Source organism: Neodiprion fabricii, chromosome 4 (assembly GCF_021155785.1).
Source record: "Neodiprion fabricii isolate iyNeoFabr1 chromosome 4, iyNeoFabr1.1, whole genome shotgun sequence".
NCBI classification, from domain to species: Eukaryota; Metazoa; Arthropoda; class Insecta; order Hymenoptera; family Diprionidae; genus Neodiprion; species Neodiprion fabricii.
Genome location: NC_060242.1, coordinates 40,676,582 through 40,699,705, shown reverse-complemented (window position 1 = coordinate 40,699,705; position 23,124 = coordinate 40,676,582). Strand labels below are relative to the sequence as shown.

The 23,124-nt window shown below is 37.4% G+C and overlaps 3 protein-coding genes across 7 annotated transcripts; 1 reads left to right on the top strand and 2 right to left on the bottom strand.

Moving 5' to 3' along the window:
• Positions 1-228: 228 nt before the first annotated feature.
• On the bottom strand, positions 229-9,053 carry LOC124179344 (GTP-binding protein Di-Ras2). Its single transcript, XM_046563594.1, has 3 exons — positions 8,224-9,053; positions 5,433-5,651; positions 229-4,814 (listed from the first exon to the last, which is right to left on the bottom strand). The coding sequence occupies exons 1-3, from the start codon at positions 8,359-8,361 to the stop codon at positions 4,581-4,583; spliced, it is 591 nt and encodes a 196-aa protein (XP_046419550.1). The 5' UTR covers positions 8,362-9,053; the 3' UTR covers positions 229-4,580.
• A 142-nt stretch (positions 9,054-9,195) lies between these two features.
• LOC124179334 (vacuolar protein sorting-associated protein 33B) lies at positions 9,196-12,430 on the bottom strand. 2 transcript variants are annotated; one of them, XM_046563577.1, is made up of 7 exons: positions 12,329-12,430; positions 11,942-12,209; positions 11,647-11,858; positions 11,028-11,534; positions 10,561-10,791; positions 10,171-10,496; positions 9,196-10,023 (listed from the first exon to the last, which is right to left on the bottom strand). In XM_046563577.1, the coding sequence occupies exons 2-7, from the start codon at positions 12,097-12,099 to the stop codon at positions 9,760-9,762; spliced, it is 1,698 nt and encodes a 565-aa protein (XP_046419533.1). In that variant the 5' UTR covers positions 12,100-12,209; positions 12,329-12,430; the 3' UTR covers positions 9,196-9,759. The 2 variants fall into 2 exon arrangements, with proteins under 2 accessions (XP_046419533.1, XP_046419534.1); XM_046563578.1 differs by having other exon boundaries at positions 11,028-11,266; positions 11,450-11,534; positions 11,942-12,422.
• A 3,623-nt stretch (positions 12,431-16,053) lies between these two features.
• Positions 16,054-22,715, top strand: LOC124179340 (27 kDa hemolymph glycoprotein-like). 4 transcript variants are annotated; one of them, XM_046563584.1, is made up of 6 exons: positions 16,054-16,138; positions 16,219-16,262; positions 16,502-16,972; positions 17,153-17,348; positions 17,457-17,476; positions 22,370-22,715. In XM_046563584.1, the coding sequence occupies exons 2-6, from the start codon at positions 16,223-16,225 to the stop codon at positions 22,510-22,512; spliced, it is 870 nt and encodes a 289-aa protein (XP_046419540.1). In that variant the 5' UTR covers positions 16,054-16,138; positions 16,219-16,222; the 3' UTR covers positions 22,513-22,715. The 4 variants fall into 4 exon arrangements, with proteins under 4 accessions (XP_046419540.1, XP_046419543.1, XP_046419541.1 ...); XM_046563587.1 differs by lacking the exons at positions 17,153-17,348; positions 17,457-17,476 and adding exons at positions 21,709-21,915; positions 22,049-22,235 and having other exon boundaries at positions 16,055-16,138; positions 16,502-16,771; positions 22,350-22,715; XM_046563585.1 differs by lacking the exon at positions 22,370-22,715 and having other exon boundaries at positions 16,078-16,138; positions 16,203-16,262; positions 17,457-17,873.
• Positions 22,716-23,124: the final 409 nt, after the last annotated feature.

Genomic DNA, 23,124 nt, shown 5'->3' with positions numbered 1-23,124 from the left:
AATAACCGAGTGCAATTAAAATTTCTACATACATATATAGGTATAATCATACTGTAATTTCTACACCTTACATATATTTTTCGATAAATTCTCTGTGCTTTGAAAATTTCGCGCGTCGTACAATAAGGTATGAGTACTGTGTTTAAGAAACAATTGATAATATATGCGTCAACAATTTGTGTTTATATTATAATATAATATTAATACAGTGATTCGATCATAGAATTGTTTATTTATTCGTTTATTATTTTTTTTTTTTTTTCCTTTTTTTTATCGTTTTCATTATTTTTCACCTCCACTATATTCAGCAGCTATCTGTTCACAATAACAAGGTTCTTATAATCTTTCAACTATGAGACATAAATTTCCTTCAGGTTTCGTACCAATGCCTCGCACGTGCGTGCGTGACGGTCTTTAACGGTGATGCTTCAGCATTGTGTATATTCTATGTATATTCGTTTCATGTTGTTCGAGCGGAAATGATATTTTTCAGATATCGGAGCAATCAACGGGATAATCGCTACCGAGTCCGGGCCGGGGGGGGGGGGGTTATACGATGTGCAGCACAGCTCGAATTTTATAAAAATACCGTGAAGATGAGGAGAGGATGTGCACAAGAGTACGTAACATAAATATACACACCGATACCAGGTTACTTCGTATTTTCGTGGAAATGTCACAGGTACAAGCAATTTAACAAGGGGGGGATCCGCCTACATATATGCAACCTGAAGTACATTTGTGTGAAATGCATCCTGAATTGCATAAATTTAGGCGGATTTCGTTAACCTGATTTTGAATTGCATAAACGCAGGCGTCTATTTGCCCTGCTTGCGCCAAATTGTTGATGCTACATTTCCGCGAAACGATCCAGTATATTAATGCTAATGCATTGAGTTTGAGGAAATAATATAATACACAGATATTGTAACTATTATATGTATGCACAGATTAACGATAAACTGAATACATATATAAATAATCTTGGAAAGAAACCATTTATAAAATAATGATACAATTACTCATATTATGTATAAATATATATTGATAACGTGAATTTATAAGTATAATAATAATTTGTATATAGTTATATAGGCATTACAGATTTAACGCGCCCGCGATTTTCCATACCTATGCATATATTATATGTATATCGTAGTGCAGGTCCTCCCTTGGATATGTCGAGAATATATATATATATATATATATATATTTTTTTTCACGTCATCTCCTTACTCTCAATTGGCCCCGAGATCAGAACATCTGTATATTTTAAATTAATTTCATTCTTGGCATGTGCAACTCATTTTCATTCTTATCTTCACCCTCGTCGTTTCTTCGGAATTCTGGTGCCCCTTCTCTTTTGTTCTCTTAATTCTTTTGTGCATTTGGTATAGTAAATACTATAATTGTACAATGGCACACGCAGGTACCAAACAATGGGTACGGAATATTATCAGATATGTATTACTCGTTAATTTGCTATAATAGTATCATATAGTGATTAAAATCCATTCTTTAGCGACGTGTAATTGCGTTATATTTGTAAGGTATAATTTATCATATCTATGAATGTATGTAATAGATATTAAATCGTCGTATTTTGTTTTTAAATTCATTTTTGTATCGCTTTATGTTTTATCGTTGATTCTCTATCTTTTTCGTTCTTCATTTCCTTCGCTTGTTCTCATAATAACTATTATAGTTCAACATTCGGCGGATAGAAATTATCGACTCTATAGACGTTGTAGGCCGCGTATACTGTATAAAATATATAATCATACAAATATGGTTGAAAAAGTGTGCAACACGTATGAAGAAATAATGAAAGTTGAAAATGTTGTTTTCACTGAGAGTTCGTGTATAATATAACATAATATACGTTGTATGTATATATAAAGAACTATACCTATACGTGTAATAAGATATGATAGCATCGTTTGTAAATTTCGGAAAGAACTGATATTACAACAACAATATGTAATATAACGAGTTCGTCGTTGTTAATAAATTCAGGAATTCAAATATGCAGCTATACCGACGTAGAAGACATCGCGCGCATGTTTCAGTTTTGATTGCAGCAAGTACATGCGTACATTATAGTTATGCAACAACATTTTATGCAGGTAAGAAGTCAAGGTGGACAAAGAAAAAAAAATTGTTCTTCAAAGAATCAAAGCGTAGATACAGCGCAGCAATTGATAAAAAATAAACCTAAGTCGCGTTATGTGTGAAGTCCGCTCTTTAAAAATATGTTACGCCATGTATAATATTATACATATATAATATAGATTTAAAAAATCACGTTGATCTATATAATATACATAATATATATAATATATACATACGAGAAAACGATGAGAAACCTAACAGACACGTATAAGCCACATGTTACGTAAACCTTCGTGTATGTGTAATACAGCGACTAGTATAACCGCACATCAGCTCTTTGCGACTCGTTTATAAACTGTAATAACCGCATAAGATAGAGATTGTAAATTTTTTAAATATCCGTAACAGCCCGCTAAGTCCGTATTTATAGGTACAGTACTCTATTCAAGACTCTATACTGCACTCTGCTAATTCGCTCTATATATGTGTATTACATACTTCTATTGCGTTCGAATGGCGTTTAAAATATAAGTAGTAATTACGTATTTTATAAATTTCTATTCTATGACGTAATACATAAACTATATTTATACTATTTTATTATTGATACTAATAATATTATTATTTATGTCGTTTATATAATTATATAAGAAACCCCTAATAGCGCGTTATTTATTATACAAAAACCTTACAACTATTCAACAAAAACCAATCTTGTAACAATTTTTTAATCTTCTTACTGCAATTTACTGGAAAAAATTGCGTCGCTGTTATAATCGCTGTTTTTGCTTATTTGTTTATCCTTTTTTTTTATAACGTCACGCTAGATAAATATATATATCAACTACAATTACAGACAAGAGCAAGTGTTTACGCTCAAACTTTACAGCGGGTTTTTCCTCCAAAATGACCAAGGGTAAAATGCATTACTACGTTTAACGTTATAAATTATTAAACCCGAATGATGCAGTGTTTCCGATTGGAATTATTATTATTATTATTATTTTTTTTTTTTACCTCTCAGGTTAAATAGAATTCGTCGTCTAGTAGTAATTAGAAGAACTACGAAATTTTTATCACGCGACACGCATGTATGATAATTTACCCGCATCCAATTGTGTCGTCGTCTCTGAATTCGACTATGCTACGTGTTATAATATCGATTATTCTATAATACACCGATAAATTATTTACTCGAGAAATATAATTTAGAAAATGGTGAGATGCAAAATATCGGAATTGGCGCCATTTGGCGGTGGAAAGTATGCATAACACACTACTCGAGCTAGAAATCGAATTTAATTGTAATGATAATTTTTAGTCACATTTTTCAAAACACGTCAACTTGATGTTACAAAATTAAGTCAACAAGATCATATGTTGGATCCCAATACGCGAGTTGTTGAGTAGTTTTTTGAAGAAAAAAAAAGAATGTTAACTCAACGTTGAGGGATTATTAATAAGAAATCGATTAGTCAGATCAAAAACGCGGTGATCACAATAATTGATAATTCATGAAAGAAATTGTAACAATATTTGCCTAAACCTGGGTCGGATAGTTTCTAGTTACATGTAAGTTCATACGGGGTTGGTTATAACATAATTAAGTACGATATAATTAAATATTACGTAATATGTCGAGTGACCTACTGTATTATATGTCCCATTACCTTATATATTATTATCACTATTGTTACTGATAGTATCATTATTATTATTACTATTATTTATTATTGTGGTTTTTTCTTATCCTACCGATTACTGTCACGTAATTCATATACGCATAACATTTTATATAAATATTCACGTAGTCGCGTTCTTTCTTCATTTCATTCACGTATATCCTTCGCCCCGCATTCACACCCCCGCAAATAATTTTTATTCATCAAATTACAGGAATGAAATATATCTTGCAGATGTGAAAAAGAAAAGTTAGTCAACGACGGGATTATTTGTAATTTGAGAATAAACCGCAAGTTCTAATTAACGAAGTACAAGGAAACGTCGTCGTCTCCACTTATCGTCACCGATAGGTACTTTTCTTATATGCTCTGTCAGCGAATACGTTTTTCGCATACAACTCCGGCACGTGATCGAATATCTACATAGTTTGTAAAAGATATGATACACGGTATACACGGTAGCCCATGAATAATTCATACCGGGTATGTCTATGAAGTCGAGAACCTACCTCAACATAGACTATATTTATTCGCTGCTTACAATTAGTCGCGGGGTTCGCGACATTCTAAGTGTTATGTAAATCCGCAGGATAAATGAAATAATTTATACAGGAATAAATCTTTCAGAAGAGGAGAAAACGGCTGGGGGAGAACCGATGATCCGGGGGTGAATCGCAGGGCTCATCTCTGTGTTGCGTCGTGTTGTACACACACAGACACACACGTACGCATGGCGGTTGTGTTTACCGTTTGCGTATTATCATTGTAATGCGACTTACAACTTAATTACATAACGGCACATTTCTCCTTAAGGCTTATCGCGTTGTTGCTTTGAACCGGCTGCAGGGATACCGTGCGATTTTTCTCCAATGTCAACAAGTCTCGGAAGAGCGCGTTCACGTTGTGATTCGTCTTCGCCGAGGTCTCGAGGAAGCCGCAACCCCAATTTGCCGCCTCTGCTGCGCCCTCGCTCATCGACACCTCGCGGACCGACGGACTCTCGTCGCACTTGTTTCCCACCTGATATTTTAGAAGAGGGTGAAGAAAAGATACCGTTACATTTTTTGAAAATGAATCGATGGGAGCGGGGTAGAAATTCCGAACTTGAAAGGTTCCGAAAGCGCTAAAGTAAAGAAATCGAACTTTGACGAAACATCAAAGTTTCGAATGGTCCGAAATCCGATGCTCAAAGTTCCGAAAGGTCAAACTTTCGAAAATGCGAAAATGAGAATTTTGATCTATATGAAACGTCGAAATTCTGGGTATTCGAAGATTTTCAGTTCTGTAAATTTCTGACTTGGTGAAATTTTACCACTTTGATCTCTCTTTGTTTTATTTTGACAACCACTCGTTGAGTAAACTACACTGTGTGAGTATATTTTTATTTCTCGGAATTTTGCCCCGTCTTCACTTGAATATTCGGAAGCTTGCATTTTAGAACTTTGAGGCGTCGGGTTTCCGACCATTCGAAACTTTGTTGTTTCTTCAGAGTTTGATTTCTTTACGCCAAGTTTCGCCAGCAAATAATTCGGAATTAGGCGCTTCCGGAACTTTTTAAATTTGGAACTTCAACCCCGCCCCAATCGATGCGAATTCCTAGCGATCAGAGCAATCATATGTCGCATCAAACATACTCACCAGCATAATCGGTATCTGAGATACGTCTTGACCCTTGAGCTCCCGGATCACTGCCCAGATTGGTCGAAGCTCTTCTAGACTTTGCCTCGAGCAAACTGAGTAAACGAGGATGAAGGCGTGACCTTTGCTTATGGAGAGCCGCTGCATTGCTGGAAACTGATGGGATCCAGTCGTGTCTGTGATTTGTAACGTGCAAATGTTTTTGTTGCAGCTTATCACCTGTAAATAGAACAGAAAAGAAGAAATATTTCATTTTTCCATCTTATTTCATTGAATCGTTATCAATCATCTTCACACTCATTAATTCGCAAAAATCGTGCGAATATTTTGCGAATGTGATCAAATAAGACGAAAACATTGGTTTGATAATGAACGTTTATTAAGAAAGTTTGTCTTCATGTTTGAATCGCACTCTAACCTCTAGATCAATATATTTCCGTTATCAATTGTTCGTTAAATAATCAAACAAGCAGTCGGCTCGGTTCGGATCAGCTCGGCAATTTCCGGAATAAGATGCAAGCGGCGCGTGCGACTTGCATGGTGCAGTCAGTCAATTGTCAACTTTTAGCCGCAGAGAAGTGGCGCCAGATTTAAAAATCTATATTAGCATTCGCGAATAGTTAAAAATTTATATTCGTTATATCGCTACTATTTATGTACATACCATCACAAATTTATATCAAAAATAATTGAGAGTTAACTACTTTTGGTATATACTTGGAAAAGAAAAGATCTAGAAACAAAAATGAAGAAAAAGAAAACTACGACTGTACAGGCCGTTATCAACTCAGTTCAGACAAGTCAACGTGGTACCATATGGCAATTCAAGATACGAGTATAAATCTTTGCGAAATGGGGGCATGAGACGTTTTATAAAAAAAGAAGAGTGTTTCTACAAACTTGAATCACGATGATACCAGCTATACATCTATACCCATTCCTAATTATTTCCTACACCGTTCGCCGACTTGCTGAATAGACAAAAAAATAACCTTAAGGCCATGATAATTATAATTTATAGTCACACTTTGAATCCGTGAACCGTACAACGATAAAGAAGCAGAGATATTAGAAAAGCCGGCATCGCCAGCCAGCGGTAGTAAAGGTTTTTGTCAGGTCAGCCGTGCAAATAGTCGTAAATTACGTAATACGGTTAAATTACGCTTGGATGGAATACAATTTAGCCGACAGATGGATCTTGGGCCTTTATTGCAAATGGTACGACGATCTATATCGATTCCATACTAGATGTGCACATTTTCGAAAGTATTGTCATAAAACGATCAATTCGATTTTCGTCTCTGTTTATATATGATGTGGAAAAACCGAAGAATACGTATGGAAGAAATTGAACGATCATTCCTAGGCGGTATTGGTATAAAAATTGAAATATGTTTGATCGAAAGTGGTAAATAAGAAGGAATATTCGAAAGAAACTCCGAACCACGGTCATTTCATATTAAGCTATGATAATGGGAAAATATATCACGTTGAAATTAGTAACGTTACGATGCAGGATGTATATTGAGGAAAACCGTTATTTCGCAAATTTTTACTGTTTGAAATTCAGAAAACCGTATAATGAAGAAAGTCTCTCTCACATTTAAAAAATCCAGCTCATTGAGTCACTCTAAAATTGGAAAATGGTTCTTTGTTTTTTGTCCAATATTTCGTTAAAGTAATGTTACTAACTTGAAGCTCGTGAAAATCTGGAATACTAGCTGTGTTCCAAATAATTTTCATTGAGTAAGAAATACGATAAATCGAACTGTAACATTAAACGCATCGATGTTTTTTACTAAAAAATGATTTTTCATTTGTCCTTTACTCGACCATGCCTTAATCAATTGTTAGCCTTACAAACAACAAAAATTGAAGAAACCGACCGCGGTTAAACATTTTCAGTATCTTCGATGTTAAGTAAAATCTAAAAATCTCTTGCGAATTTCAAATTGTTCGATTCGATTTTATGTATTGGTTGAATATCTATATCTATTCTATCTATCGCTGTGAAACAGTGTAATATGCAACAATGACAACGCTCTTTCCGCTACCTCCATATTGTTTGATACAAATATAATGCATTTACATTAGGGAGGTTGGTTTAAAAAATTTTTTTTTTAAGATACCACTCGAAAAATTTGTGACAAATACTGAAAAAAGAAATTATGATCAAATCTGGAGAAGGTAGGAAAATATTTCGAGGTTGCTACCAATTATTGTAATATTTTTTATTTATTTTTACGCGTAGACACTGGCAAATATATATTAGTTTGTTTTTTTTTCTTTGTATTGTGGACCAATTAATCGTTCACCAATCAACAGCAAACTACACCTAACAATTCCGCAGTTGGCTGTTATCGTCTTTTAACCGAAAGATTAATCATCTCGGAGAAATTTTGACAACAGTTTTTGCTACCGAAAGAGTAATATCACTACACCTTAACGTCCCTGTTTTGTTTTCAATGCTGATTTTTACGAACAATGATCAATTCGACAACGATACGAAAAAAATAAACTAATGTATATTTGTAAGTCCGTAAGGTGAAGACATAAAAATAAAAATAAAACATTACAATAATTGGTAGCGACATCTAAATATTTTTCTACTTCCTCCAGGTTTTACGACAGTTGTGTTTTTTTTTCAGTATTCGTCACTAATTTTTCGAGTAGCACCTTAGAAAAAGGTAAAAAATGAACTACCCTAATATATACTGTATTTAGTATTACTTTCCGAAAGAGCAGGAAAATGGCAACTGCAGCGGCGTTGAATTATTCTAATAATACATACCTGTCTGTAGGTGTCCTCGATGGTGGGTATGTAGGACTCGCGGAATGTCCCCTTGACAAAGCGCAATACTAAGGAACTCTTGCCAACCCCACCGGCCCCGAAGACGACGACCCTGTAGTCGTTGCTTTGCTCCGGCATCCTGACATCGGCCGTCGTGACGGATTAACCCCCGGCGAACGGGGTCACTTTAGGGTGTTTTACTTGAGCCGACCGAGTGGCGGCTCCTCGTGCGCACCCTTCAAGCCCTCCGAAGTCCCTGCGACCGGTCTCGAGGTGGGCGAGAAGCCGGCCTTCCTTATCCTCTTCGCCGGCGGCGTCGTAGCCCAGGGTTTTCGAGTGAGAAGGACCTGCCTCAACCCCGATTCAGCGACGTAGCTATGACGCGAATTATGTATACATGCAGTCCGATTGGCAGGGTTCAAAACACGCCGCGGTTATTTTAAGGCAAATCGATCGATGCAGGTACGTCACGGCGCTCGTTCATTCACACTTTCTGTATGCGGACAAAAATTTATTATATATATACGGATAACGGACGTGTGTTGGGCGCGTTTCGTAGATAAAGTAACGCATATGTGATGAAATAATACTTGCAGCAATTGATCCTCGCGCCTTTTTTTACACCCTTATTTCTTTTTTCAATTATACCCAAATAAACGAGGCACGACTGATGGGGATGAATGCGCGATACTGCCGAACAAAATTAAGGATATAATTTTATTTACCGCCAAATTCTCCCAGTAATTCGCGGCTATAAACACCCCGACACAACAAACACACTTCGGTTTATATGATTACTGTTGCAGGTTTAATTCGTTGAACGGTAACCCGCCGGCTTTGTCTTTCGTTTATTTCCTCCCTAGCTGTCTATCGACGGAGCATAAACGACGGCCTCGAAACGGACGTGCGCAGGAGAATAAAGTGCGAACGACGTCCCCGTGTGTGCGTTCTCACTGTATAATTACAATCAGATACGATGTTATCGCCGGTTTTATTGTTTCGCAAATTACTTATTACAGGGCGATTCGATGGCGTTGAATTTTATCCAGCAAAACTCGATTATTGACAATCAATTTTGCTAACCGAATGTAACGGCTGCACCCTCTTGTCCCTCCCGCCGACCGGGTTGATCACTCCCTTCGTTCGAGTAGGAGGCACGTGCATATGCGCACTACGATAGAACTAACGAGAAAAATCAATAACCGTTTCGTCCGAATGCCGGCTATTATTATACGTTGACATCGTATCTTATATGCCGCATAGAGACGCGCATTCTGATCCTCGATTCATGCCCCACGTACACAGACTGTTACATGCGTGTACCTGCGCTGAAAACACGTGGGCGCGGTTGTAGTATCAACCGAATACAATTAATACCCGTCTGTACAAAAAACTCATGGCCTTATTATATGAAAGTAATCGACGACTTTTTATGACTCCGATTGATACGTCAAATTCATTAGCCATATATGGCCAAAAAAAAAAAACCCTAATTTTATTCGACGATACAGCGCAACTGTAAGATGTATTTTATACTTAGATATTCTTAATGCTTTCGAGAAGTTGATTTCCCGTGAAGATCGTGTCCGACGCAAATACGAAACGGCTTCCGGTTGACTGTTCTATCAGCCTGCAAGCCGCTATTTCTCCGTACGTAATTCCACCGACAATGCAAATGATCACGGGCCCCGTTTGCACGGCTTCCTGTTGCCCGGTTAACGTGAAATCCGGCAAACTGTGTAAGTAGTTCAAACTTTTCGTGTCGGTTTCTTGATTGAGAATAAACCTTGTCAGCTGTGCCTGAAAATAAGGAAATGAATGAGTCTTCTTCAACCGTCGAACATTCGAGTAACTTTAATCGAGATACTGGAGAGTATTGAAGGGAATAAAGGTATATTCTGAAATTTAAAAATATGTAAATAAAGCCGTATATCATGGATCACTAACTATTGTCGGAATATAGGAGCCGCCAAAAACATAGCTCGAGCATGTCGGAGACTTCAGATCTAGAGGTTTCGTGTGATTTGGGAGTTGTTTTAGTCTTTGGGCAGCAGTAGCCCATTCGCTGCTCCACTTGGGAAGTTTTTGGAGAACGTTATCGGTTCGGTAAGCGATAAGTCCTGCCTGTTCCATTTTCCAGAACATGGGGATATTTTGATAACCGTGAGCATGTAGGTAAGCCGTCTGAATCGGTTTCACTTCACTTTGGGTTACTCCGTCACTAACGACAGACAGCAATGCGAGCAGCCTGAGGCTGCGCAGAGGATGCTTATCTGAAAATGAGAATGTGGAAGTCCAAGTCGATCTTGTTGCCTCAAAAAACGAGCTCAATGCTACCTATGTTTGTTTCGATGTATTCTAAACACTCCTTTCTCCTGCGACACTCAAGTATTGACTTTTCAACTGACTGCAAAGCTTCAAAAGCTGCTCCGAGCTCTCCAACTATTGTCTCACATGCAGCAATGTGAAACCCCAGCTGTCTCTTGGCTTCTGTCACTTTCGAGAGCCTGGTTGCGACATAGCGTTTCATTTCTGCGAGCTGCATAGTTTGAGTAGCTTCTTGCTCCGCTGAAAATACGATGTTCAATTTTAAAAAACCAGCTGCATTCTACTCCAATTTACACTGTCCACTTGACGCTCAACTGAAGCAGATTGTAAATGGTCGAAAGGGTTTGCAAACTGTGAACTAAATAACATTGCAGCAGTATTTTGAAAGTCTCGAGCCAATCTAATTGTAAATAGATGTAAATAATATTGTAAATACTTGATAATTATAATAAAGTATTGCGTAAAATGCATCTTACACTTTAGCAGCTTTGCCTTATCACGAAGGTATGGAAAAACGTGACTAAAGTGTCTGTCTCTAACTTCCCCGTACACCTGATCAGTCTTTGGATTTAATTTGGTCTGGGAGCCCTTTGAGTATGCAGTGCCAGCCTTAATTTCCAAAATTTCTCCCATTAGGCCCAAATATGTAACAGGGGTGAGAAGAGCAGACGGTAAGTCATGGGCTCTGTCCATTAATATCATGCAACCACACTGGCTGGCAGGATTTTGGGACGAAAAATACTCCTCCATTGATTCTGTCATTTTCAAAACTATTTTACTATATTTGCCAAGACACAAGGTGACCTTAGGTCGACCTACGATCATATGTAGCGACCACAAGTTCTTTGCAATGGCAGGCAAGAGGCTCGTATCTCTGTGATAATACAAATCAGCGTACATCCGGGTTTCCAGTGATAACACATTGCCATCAGATCTAATGAATTCCCAGGACAGTGAACGAAGTTTAACCAGCTCATGGAGGCCTGCGGATATGAGAAATATTGGGCTCAGTATGTTCGGAATGAATGAAAGTCTGAAGTGTTAAAACTTTGAAATATAACGAAAGTCTGTGCTTTCAACAATACTGATCTCCACCTTCTTCTTCTACCAACAGTTCCAAAGCAGCCGGAATACGCGGAACGACTAGCAAGTGATGCGAGAGTCCACGGTTTTGGGAAAACTCGGCGTGTATCTGGTTAAGAACTCTCTTGCAAGCGATTAGATCACCGGATACTAGAAATATGCGCTGGGTGTTGGATGCTTTAAGCCCCTCCTCAAGTTTAAAGATTTTATCAACTCCATAACGCCTAAAACGATGAGAACACTAATTAGGATACACACTTTATTAATCAGCACATCAGTGTCGATTGTCCGTACACAACTAACAAACCTGAGAGCTGTAACACCTATAAAACACTCAAGAGTTTTCATTAACTTGGGCTCAATAATTAAGTCTTTTTTTCCTGATACATTCTCCAATATATCAACAAGCTTTCGCTGACTTATCTGCTGCAGAGTATCTAAGCGATCATCCAATGTGATGTCCATTCTCTCAGCACCGCTACAGTGTTGTTACCTAGTATTAACGGGTGGCCTTTTCTAATTTGAATTTAGTCTGATACCCAATTAACAAGGACAACTTCGCAATCCCGAGTTACCTGAATATTAAAGTATAGACATCATTCGTAGTTGGAATAAAAGCCTTAATCGCGATTTACGATTTCGTTAAAGTGATCTCTCATTGAAGCATGTTTCTGTCGTTAGAAATTTATTTTACCTAGGCTGAAATCTTTTTTTAATAAACTAACGATAAACGTTAACATATCCTAACCCCACATTTATAGGTTAAGGCTTCGAACGCAAAGGCATCAAGTGGGACAAGCATAGAAGTATTATTCTCTATGGGGGAAAGACGATGAGTTTTCATGAGTAATAAATCAGTCACGTGACTGCGTTCTGGAAACTCTGTATTCTGACCACTGATTTTTACACACCAACTGCGGGTGCGTTCCAAAATTAGCTAGTAGTGTTAAAACCTCCCTAAGACAGAGACAGAGCTACCCTCGAATTCGGCAGCGGAAAAGAAATAGATGGTTGTTGACAGCACTGGCAGCTAATTTCGGAACGCACCCTCAATTTATCCGAAAACGGCGAGACACGTAAGGTGACGTAAGGAAAGGACTGACCAAAGAGTTCTGATTGATTTTCCGTGGTGAAGGACAATGAAGCCGCGAAATTCAACTGACATGTTTTTTGTGTTGTATACGCTATTTTTAACGATAGCGTACTCTTGACATTGGACATATCGTGAGTTGGAATAAAATTCTGAAAAATTGTAAAAAAATATATCGTATCGAGTCTTGGCATGACAATGACAAATGACAACTCCGTTTCCGTTACCGGAAAAGTGATAAATCAGTATGTACTATGATTTGGGATATGAGTCCATATACTGATTGTCTGTAACAATATCCACATTAAGCGCATGCAGCTTTATCAAAAGATTAATGTCAGGAACCTTCCAATGTATCATATCATAAACAATTCAGTAATGCTTAAAAGAAATGCATGAGGTAATCACCACTCGAGAAAGCTTGATGTAATTTACAAACGTTAGTATTGTAACGTTGAAGTAGGTATCTAAAAAAAAACTAAGCGATCAGAAATATTTGCTTACCTTGTGAGGACAGATTCCATCAGGAATTTTATTGCCTAATTAATATAAATCATAATTGATACTGTAGTTAATTTGTATAATGTATATATCGGAGAGCTTGAATCGTTGCTTTTATTGCTAGATGTTGATACTATGATCATTTCATTAACGACGGTATGATCGTGATCGCAGTCAAGATAAGGTTGACCCAACGCTAGTACGATGCTATAAATATCCGAATTACGCACACATGCGACAATATCTCACTAACCTTGCAATCTATAATAGGCACGAACCATGACATTCTAAAGTACATACTATTTTAAAATATGTCCACTGGTCAATGTTCATCGTCATTGATGTAACAATACGTATCACGTAGACCTGTAAACGTTCAGAAATAAACTTTCATTGTCACTCACTCGTTGAAAACACAGATTTACACTTTCTGTGTAATGGCAAATATAAACGAATCACATGCAAGTATTCAGATGTTTAATTATTCAAGTACGTATATTGTACATAATCACAAGTGAATAATGAAAGTTAAATGAAAATAAGGAAAGTACGGACTTTTCGATGGACCGTATTGACACATGTACATAAGGGTGTCCCTTATTTAGAGTGTTGACATTTATTAATTATATATGATTATAATAATAATTTAGTTTTTTGCGTGTCCCTCAAACAAACTTGAATAATTCACAAATAATTCTGCAATTTTTCACATTTTCATCTCAACTTTAACCCGTATCCATATATAAGGGCGAATGTCCCCATTTGAAATACACGTGTTTCGGACACATTCTCAGCATACATTTTATTGTAAGAGTAATAATGTTCCAAAAAAATCTATAACTGCGAGGTTTTAGTAGGCATTAGTACTACTATATGAGAAAAAATTCATACCCTCGAAATGTGACTTTTTTCCATTTACAGAACGTGCAATTTGCATATTAAATATATATATAATATATGCACGAGATTGTATGGTGCGAATTTTTTCTCAGATAGTAGCCCTAATGTCCACTAAAACCTCGCAGTTATAGATTTTTTGAACGTAATTATTTCTCTTACAATAAAATATATGCTGAGAATGTGTCCAAAACACGTATATTTTGAATGGATGGAAATCCACCCTCTTGTAGGCACAAGTTAAATATGGAATAAAAATCTGAAAAACTCACATAATTGTTTTTGAATTGTTTAAAGTCGTTTTGGGAGGTGCACAAGAAAAAAAATCTTCAACACCCTAAAAAGGGATACCCTAATGTACATATATACACACAACTCCGGACGCAAATGGTATAATATACTGATTATACTTACTATGAAATCTCAAATCAAATGTCACGGTCACTCGAGGGTATAAGGTTCTCGAAGTATATGACCTCCTACACTGTAAGCTAATGAATTTGAATTATGAATAAAATTGGGAGCAATACTTATAAGTAATTCGCATCACAAGTGATCAATGATTAGTTAATCTATTTTAATATCTATTAATTTAACCGTATCATTTCACGTATTAATCGACCCGTAATCGTAAACTGTCGTCGCAGTCCCCACGTTTTCTTTACAACTGATAACACGTACGGTATCGTGGCTCGTTAATTGGCTGCATGAGTGCGCGTTTATTTTTTAGCATTGTGATGGAATTTTGTAATTAAGAATTATAGCTCCCAGATTCGGCAAAATATCGGTTGTGTTATACGCCACCGTCGCGGAGATACCTTGGAACCTGAATTGGACCAACAATAAGTTATTTGATATGATGTCAAAAGAAAAGACCGAAGTGCATGAATCGGATGCGTGGTAGATTGCGAAAAGACAAAATGTAAAATGCTTCAATATTATATGTAGATACATTTGAAATGAGAAATAGAATATACTTTGAAAAATATAAATTAAATTGGTGAATGTAAATGGTTACTTTGAGAACATTTAGAATGTTGAATACAAAATGCCATTTACATCTTGAATGCCTGTTTTAGATGAAACCATCTGAAATATTATACACGGTATAAATATGATTACATAAGTGATGATAGAAGAAATGCGGGTCTAAAGTTTATCAATATAGATTGCACTTATTATTCAGACCCTCTAATTAGTTCATCATATTACATAATAGAGATGATGTTTGTCGTACTGTACGTAAGACTTGTTGCTATCAAAACATTTTTTACTAGATTGATAACCATGGCAGAATTCTGTACATAAATATTCCAAACACGTGGGGTAAAATGAATACTGGCGACTAAGAGTATAGCTAAAAACTTATCGTGAAAATAATCTTCAGAAATGTTTTTTATGAGAACGAATGTTCAATTCCGATCAAATTAATCATCTAAAGATACACACGCTTGAAAAATGGTGTATATAGCTACACTGTTGAACGAAAATACCCAAGGTGCATCTCACCGATGTTGTAGTACCTACGTTGCGAAACATTAGAGATATATTTCTTGAACGTGCTAATTCAGCCGTTTCAGGTGTAAGAACCGCCCTTAAAGTTTACCCTCAACACATGAGGCACGCAAGTATATTATCGTCTATTGATAGTGGATGTAATGTCGAATTGATTCTGTCAATAAAATTTATGACAATGTCGAAAAATCTAGAAAAATCGTTGTTTTTAAGAGAGAATCAGCAGTAGTTTTTGACCCAGTCAGCAGATAGAGAAGATACGTGTTTGGTATTTGTTTTTTGAAATTATCGGCGTATATTTCAGGTCAGCTGTTGAAACCAGTCAGGTTTGGAGATATTATTAATTATGTTTATATCAGCAACCAAAATGGCGTTGACAGTCGGAGGGCAACGATCACGCTATGGGTGAAAAAAAATATCTTGTATAAAAGGCAGTCGATCTCTAACTGAAATCACACGTTAACTGGAATTCGATCGACGAAGAAGCAAAACGTCACATTTGTGAGTTGAGGCGTCGCAAGTTCTGCTACATAATTATTTTGAACGACATATTAGTTGATCACAGTTTTACTGCTTTTCAGCGAAATGAAGATCCTCATCGCTTTCGGGTTTTTTTTGGTCGCTGGTAAGTTACTTTATCATATTAAACCTTTCCACAATACGAGTATCTAGGCCATGACCGAGACGTGAGGTGTATTTTTTGGCTTTCTTTGAATTTGAGTTCGAGAAATTTGGATCAATGAAAAGCATGAAAATTTCTCGACTGATTTTTTCCCCTCCAAGAGCCGGATGAAAGTCGTCCGGTAGAGTGTACTTGCAATTTTTACACGACTCATTCTTGTGCAATGCCCGTTTCTGCAACAGGAATTCTGAATTCGGGAGTCGCTCAAGCGGAAGAACCGAAGAAGCCTCCCGCAAAACAGACCTACGTAGAGCTTCTTGGGAAGGTGAAGGTCAACCCTCTCAGTGAAGACGATAGTGACGAGTATGATGAAGAACTTGTAAAGGCAAAGTGCAACAAGAATGGTGGACCCACCGCGTACGATACTGCCGTTCAAGGCTTGGCAAACTTGCAGAATACAATTGAGTCCGTAATAAATTCAACGGACAACAGCATTGAATCAGACGTTTCTGGTGATTCGAGCTCTGAGGAGGAAGATGAATTTAAATCGATTTGCGGCTCCATCCTGGTTTTGAAAGGTTGGACGACCCTAGGCGTAGATGCGATCAAACCTTGTTTGGACTTAGAGGAACGCCAAGTTGTCGAAATTCTACTAAACGTTTCGTTTCCATTAATCGAATTTGTTTGCGAGAACGATGGAAGTCAACTCTTAGGTAAATGACTTCTGCAATACGGGTAAAATATTATCCATTGAGTCAATCACATTCTCATACCGCCTCCAAACTTATACATGTGTGCAGTTGTGTCTATAAACGGGTGAGATACCCGCACATTTAGTGTAAAACAACTCACTCAGTATTTAACGCGAGCGTGGCATTTTCAATTTTCTATAGGATTTTTCGAAACTGGTGGAATCGAATGTCTCGAAGAAAAAACTGAGGGTATTCGAGCCTGTTTGCACATCAATTCAACTTTCGCTGAATCCGTTGAATCCACTGAGTCCAGTGAGGCCACTACTGGTAGCCCCAGTGCCGTAATTCCAAAACCATTCGATCTTCCAGAATTCGCCATAGATCAAGAAGATTGCAGGTAAATGAAAACCGCATGTTTCGAACCTGACGGATATTCTTGGTAGGGATGTTTACATGCCTTCGATAAAGACCTAAATTGATAACGAATTATTCTCTCTATCAATAGTGACCTCGAAACTATGCAAAATTGTGTCATCGGACAGTTGAACGGGTGCCCGCAAAGGACTCCTTCGAACTTCATAAATTCTATCTTTAACATTATCAAGAAAGAATCAGGCTGCGCAGCGGTACTCAAAGCACACGAAGCACTGGCTAAGAACGCTCTGTAAATGTAAGACCACATGACCCAATGAAACAAACAAAATGATATACCGGCAACAGTTCATATTATTCTTTTCAATATTGCTAATTTATCGTCAGTCCTACCTGAAATAATGATGGGGGAAATACTTACTGATTCATGTACACTGTTCAGTCTAAAACACAGTCTGATGTCAGATTATGTAACGCTGTCAAATAAAACTGCATAAATAGTACACGTCAAATGTACGCGAATATGTAATAAATCTATTCTGTAAACTAAGCAGTCAGAATTATAAAATTTCTGTATGTACAGTTAGTTTATGCGGTACACAAATTAATTTTCATTCGAGAAGAGAAATGTGATCTACGAATGGTTGGCATGGCGTAATGGATTATCAAACGGATTGTGATACACGAATTATAATATTCACACGCATGTGGTTCATATAAGTTGAGCATGAATGACGGATAGGGGTTTAAAATAGGAGTTATGATGTAATAAAGATCAGAAGCGATAATTCGAATCATCTGTTACTGTATGGTATAATCGACATTATTACCTATAATTAGGTTTTGCCAGTCTAACGCGGTCGAAGTCATTTACAACACTACGTAACAATATACGTAAGGCTGCGTGATAAAATTTTACTACGTACGATATGTATGAACGAATCGCGTATAAATATTTGAAAGTACGAAAAATCAAGATCAGCGATCGCCGATCGCGCCAAGTTCGTTAAAGAAAACATAAATGCGCGCGAGCCGACAAACTTTTGTCTTTTACCGCGAACATAAGCCTTTGACCTATCCAGCGAGAATTTGATCACATATTCCTCCCCTCTCATGACAAAATTCGACATCAGACAAGTTTCGTAAGCTTTTAGATTTTTAGAGCTTTCATTTAGGCCTTATATCAATACGACCGATGCACTAAGAGTTGAAATGTACCAGTTCTGACATTTCTAACATTGTAGAAATCGTCTGTTCGATCAAGAAGTTTCAACCACTTTCAGACCTTAGGACTAGATATAGGACGTACGCTTGAACTATATACAATATCTCATATTAGGCTAAACCACGGAGTAGTAGGAAAGAGACTATTCTGCAATAAAACTTGTCCCCAGTTTTGAGGTAACGTAAGAAGAATTGTCTGTGTGCGATATGAGCGCCTCTTATTGAAAAAGGGAAATTTTCGCGATAAAATGTGAAAAAAGAAGGTATCTTAACCTATAAACCTCCGTGCTATAAATATACTCCGTAAATTCGTAAAATATGCATTTTAAGTGAGTGAAAACTGAGTAATTGCTTTTCCAACCTCAACCATTGCACATTGCGCAAGAGGCGGTTAAATCACACCCTGACAATTCCTGTTACGTTGCTCCAAAAAACAGACCAACTTTAGAGCCGAGCGCTGCTTGAGTGTTAAGTCTCCTTCCTACTACGTCGTGGGCTAAGCACAGCGCTTATAAAGCTTATGGAGGCAACACAAGAGAGAGAGCGTATCGATCGCTCGTGCTCGGTCGATAATAACGTGAGCTGGTGAATTTCGTAAACAATACGTCGGCTGCGTGACATATGATGTGAATAAAAAGATGTCAAGCATATCAAAGCCAGTGTTGAAAAGTTCGCTAACGTAAGAAATAAATCGATGAGTAGCGATTATTTTATCTATATAATAATGTCGAGGCATAAAAATAGCACCGAGTGTGGCTTCGCTGTCTTGAACAATGATGCCTTCACTTTTAGGGTTTTAGGAGCGTAGTCGTTGAAACAGTCAAGATGATGAATAAGGAAGAATTTGAACGTGATCTGAAACGAACGTGTGAAAAGTTTATAAGGTATATTTTTGCACGAAATAAGAGTTGCCTGTCAGATAACCGTAAAAAAATTATACTACTTATGAGTCTGACCGCCTGGCAATTACTTTGATGTGAGAAAATTTGTATGACGCGGAACAGTATGCTTCGTGGGATACATTTCCATTCCATCAGTCACAAAGTATGATGCAATGAGAAGGAGAAAAGGTGAGTTTGACCGGTCGGTAAAGGTAGGAGTACTACGTGACCTTGACCTTTAGCTTCCACATCTCTCTGGAATCACGTTGCTGCCACACTAGGGTCAGGCTGACCCTAAACTTACCCAACTACAAATGATAATAAAACATGAATAACGAACAAAATAATTCGTACATTGATGGAAATCCAAATGAAAAATTGAATTGGTGCGTAAGACTTGGCAGGCCTCTTTCAAGGCATGGTGCAAACATGAAACGATATTGATAGAATTTGATTTATTCCTCAATGTATTTTTCTAAAACGGCCGAAATTGTCGCTCAGTAATTGGCTTGTAGAGATGCGAGCATGTTTCAACACTGTGACAGAGTCTTGTAATTCGGAAATTTATCTTTCAGATTCAGCAAAATATCGACTTTGTTACTGTGCCACCCTATGCCAAATCTGATTTGGACCAACAATAAGTTATTTGATATGATGTCAAAAGAAGAGACCGAAATGCGGATAGATTGCGTGGACTGCGTGGTAGATTGTGTTAGAAAACACGTTCACATAAGTGCCGATAAACAAATATGCAAGTCTGAAGTTCATGAATATAGATTCCGCTTGTTTTTCAAACCCTCTAATCAGTTCACCACATTATACATATAATATAGATAATGTTTGTCATATTGCAGGCCAGACTTGTGATAAAATAATCAAAACACTCTTCACTTGACTGATAACCTGAAAAAAATTCTACACATAAATTTTTCACATACGTGGGGTAAAATAAATACTGGTGTCTCAGAGTTCAGCCAAAAACTAATCGTGAAAATGATCTTCACCACTAATTTTTCAGACAAGGAATGTTCCATTCCGATAAAATCAATCATCTACAGATGTACACACATAACAAATTGTGTATATCCGTACACTGTTAAAGTTAAACACCCGAGGTGCGTTTCACCGACGTTGGAGCACCTACATTGCAAAACATTAGAGACATATTTCTTGAACGTGCTGATTCGGTCGTTTAAGGTGTATAAAGAACTGCTCTTAAAGTTTATCCTCAAAAAAATAAGGGATGCAAGCGTATTATCTTCTATTGATAGTGGATATAATGTCCAATTGGTTCTATCAAAAGAACGCATGGCATTTTTAAAGAATCTAGAAATATCGATTTTCCGGAGAGAAATTCAGCGGCGGTTTTTATTACAATCAGCATATAAAGGAGATACGTGTTTGATATATTTTATTCTTTTTTTTAATTATCCACGTATATTTCGGGTCAGCTTTTGAAACCATTCAGGTTTGGAGATATTATTAATTATGTTGACACAGCCACCGAGATTACATTTACAGTTGGAGGTCAAAGATCAAGTTGGGGACAAAAAGAAAGAAAATATCTTGTATAAAAGGCAGTCGACCTCTAACTGAAATTCACACATCAACTGGAATTCGATCGGCGAACAAGCAAAATAACGCGTTTGTGAGTTGAGGCGTCGCAAGTTCTGCTACATAATTATTTTCAAAGACATATTACTTGATTACAGTTTTACTACTTTTTAGAAAAATGAAGGTACTCATCGCTTTCGGATTTTTTTTGATCGCTGGTAAGTCACTTTATCATATTAAACGTTCCCACGATACGAGTATCTAGTCCATAACCGTGACGTGAGGTGCAATCTTTGGCTTTCTTTGAGTTTGAGTTCGAGAAATTTGGATCAATGAAAAGCATGAAAATTTCTCGACTGATTTTTTCCCCTCCAAGAGCCGAATGAAAGTCGTGCGGTAGAGTGTACTTGCAATTTTTACACGACTCATTCTTGTGCATGCCCGTTTCTGCAACAGGAATTCTGAATTCGGGAGTCGCTCAAGCGGAAGAACCGAAGAAGCCTCCCGCAAAACAGACCTACGTAGAGCTTCTTGGGAAGGTGAAGGTCAACCCTCTCAGTGAAGACGATAGTGACGAGTATGATGAAGAACTTGTAAAGGCAAAGTGCAACAAGAATGGTGGACCCACCGCGTACGATATTGCCGTTCAAGGCTTGGAAAACTTGCAGAATACAATTGAGTCCGTAATAAATTCAACGGACAACAGCATTGAATCAGACGCTTCTGATGATTCGAGCTCTGAGGAGTTGATTTCTGATGATTTCGCAGTAATTTGTCTCTCGTTCGTGATTTTGAAAAACTGGGCGACCCAAGCCATGGATGCGATCAAACCTTGTTTGGATTTAGAGGAACGCCAGGCTATCGAACTTCTAGTAAACATTTCGTCTCCAGTGATGGAATTTATTTGCGAGAACGATGGAAGTCAACTCTTAGGTAAATAACTTCTGCAATACGGATAAAGGATTATTCATTGAGTCAACCACATTCTCATGCTACCTCCAAACTTATACACGTATACAATCGTGTCTATAAACGGGTGAAATACCCGCATATTTAATTTCTATAGGATTTTTCGAAACTGGCGGGATTGAATGTATCGAGGCAAAAAGTGACAGTCTGAATATCTGTCTCCCTGGCAATTCAACCTCCGCTGAATCCACTGAATCCACTGAGGTCGCTACCAGCAGCCCCGGTGCCGTAATTCCAAAACCATTCGATCTCCCGGAATTCGCCGTAGATCTAGAAGATTGCAGGTAAGTGAAAATGCGCATGTTTCGAACCTGATGGATATTCTTGGTAGAGATGGATGGATGACATGCCTTCGATAAACACCTAAATTGATAACGAATTATTCTCTCTATCAATAGCGACTTCGAAGCTATACAAAAATGTGTCGTCGGACAGTTGAACGGGTGCCCGCAAAGGACTCCTTCGAACTTCATAAATTCTATTTTCAACATCATCAAAAAAGAATCAGGCTGCACAGCGATTCTCAAAGCACACAAAGCACTGGCTGCGAACGCTCTGTAAATGTGAGACCACATGACCCAATGAAACAAACAAAATGATATACCGGCAACAGTTCATATTATTCTTGTCAATCTTGCTAATTTATCATCAGTCCTACCTGAAGTAGTGATGGAAGAAATACTTACCGATTCATGTACACCGTTAAATATAAAACACTGATGTAACATTATATAAAGTCGTTGAATAAAACTGCGTAAATAGTACATGACAAGTATATACGAATATGTAATAAATCTATCCTGTAAACTTAACAGTCAGAATTATAAAATTTCTTTCTCTGGATGTAACGTGTATGGCGTCAATTTATTCGGTGCACAAACTCATCTGCTGTTAGTCAGCTATTGAAACCAGTCAGGTTTGGAGATATTATTAAATATGTTTATATCGGCAACCGAGATTAGATTTACAGTTGCAGGGCAAATATAGTGCTAATTCGGCTATTCAAAGTGTAAGAACCGCCCTTAAGGTATACCCCCAAAAATAATTGATCCACGCATATTATATCTTCTATTGATAGTGGATATAGTGTCCTGCTGAAAATCCTGAAAAATCGATTTTTTCAAGAGAAATTCAGCAGTGGTTCTTGTCTCAATCAGCGTATAAATAAGATAC

Coding starts and splice junctions, on each gene's coding strand:
- LOC124179344 (XM_046563594.1), bottom strand. CDS start 8,361: ATGCCGGAGCAAAGCAACGACTACAGGGTCGTCGTCTTCGGGGCCGGT. Junction 5,652..8,223: donor TCGAGGACACCTACAGACAG/GTATGTATTATT, acceptor TTCTATTTACAG/GTGATAAGCTGCAACAAAAA. Junction 4,815..5,432: donor CTCAGATACCGATTATGCTG/GTGAGTATGTTT, acceptor CTAAAATATCAG/GTGGGAAACAAGTGCGACGA.
- LOC124179340 (XM_046563584.1), top strand. CDS start 16,223: ATGAAGATCCTCATCGCTTTCGGGTTTTTTTTGGTCGCTG. Junction 16,973..17,152: donor CGATGGAAGTCAACTCTTAG/GTAAATGACTTC, acceptor AATTTTCTATAG/GATTTTTCGAAACTGGTGGA. Junction 17,477..22,369: donor TGACCTCGAAACTATGCAAA/ATTGTGTCATCG, acceptor AAGCTATACAAA/AATGTGTCGTCGGACAGTTG.
- LOC124179334 (XM_046563577.1), bottom strand. CDS start 12,099: ATGGACATCACATTGGATGATCGCTTAGATACTCTGCAGCAGATAAGT. Junction 11,535..11,646: donor ACTGTTGGTAGAAGAAGAAG/GTGGAGATCAGT, acceptor TCATATCCGCAG/GCCTCCATGAGCTGGTTAAA. Junction 10,024..10,170: donor GCTCCTATATTCCGACAATA/GTTAGTGATCCA, acceptor CCTTATTTTCAG/GCACAGCTGACAAGGTTTAT.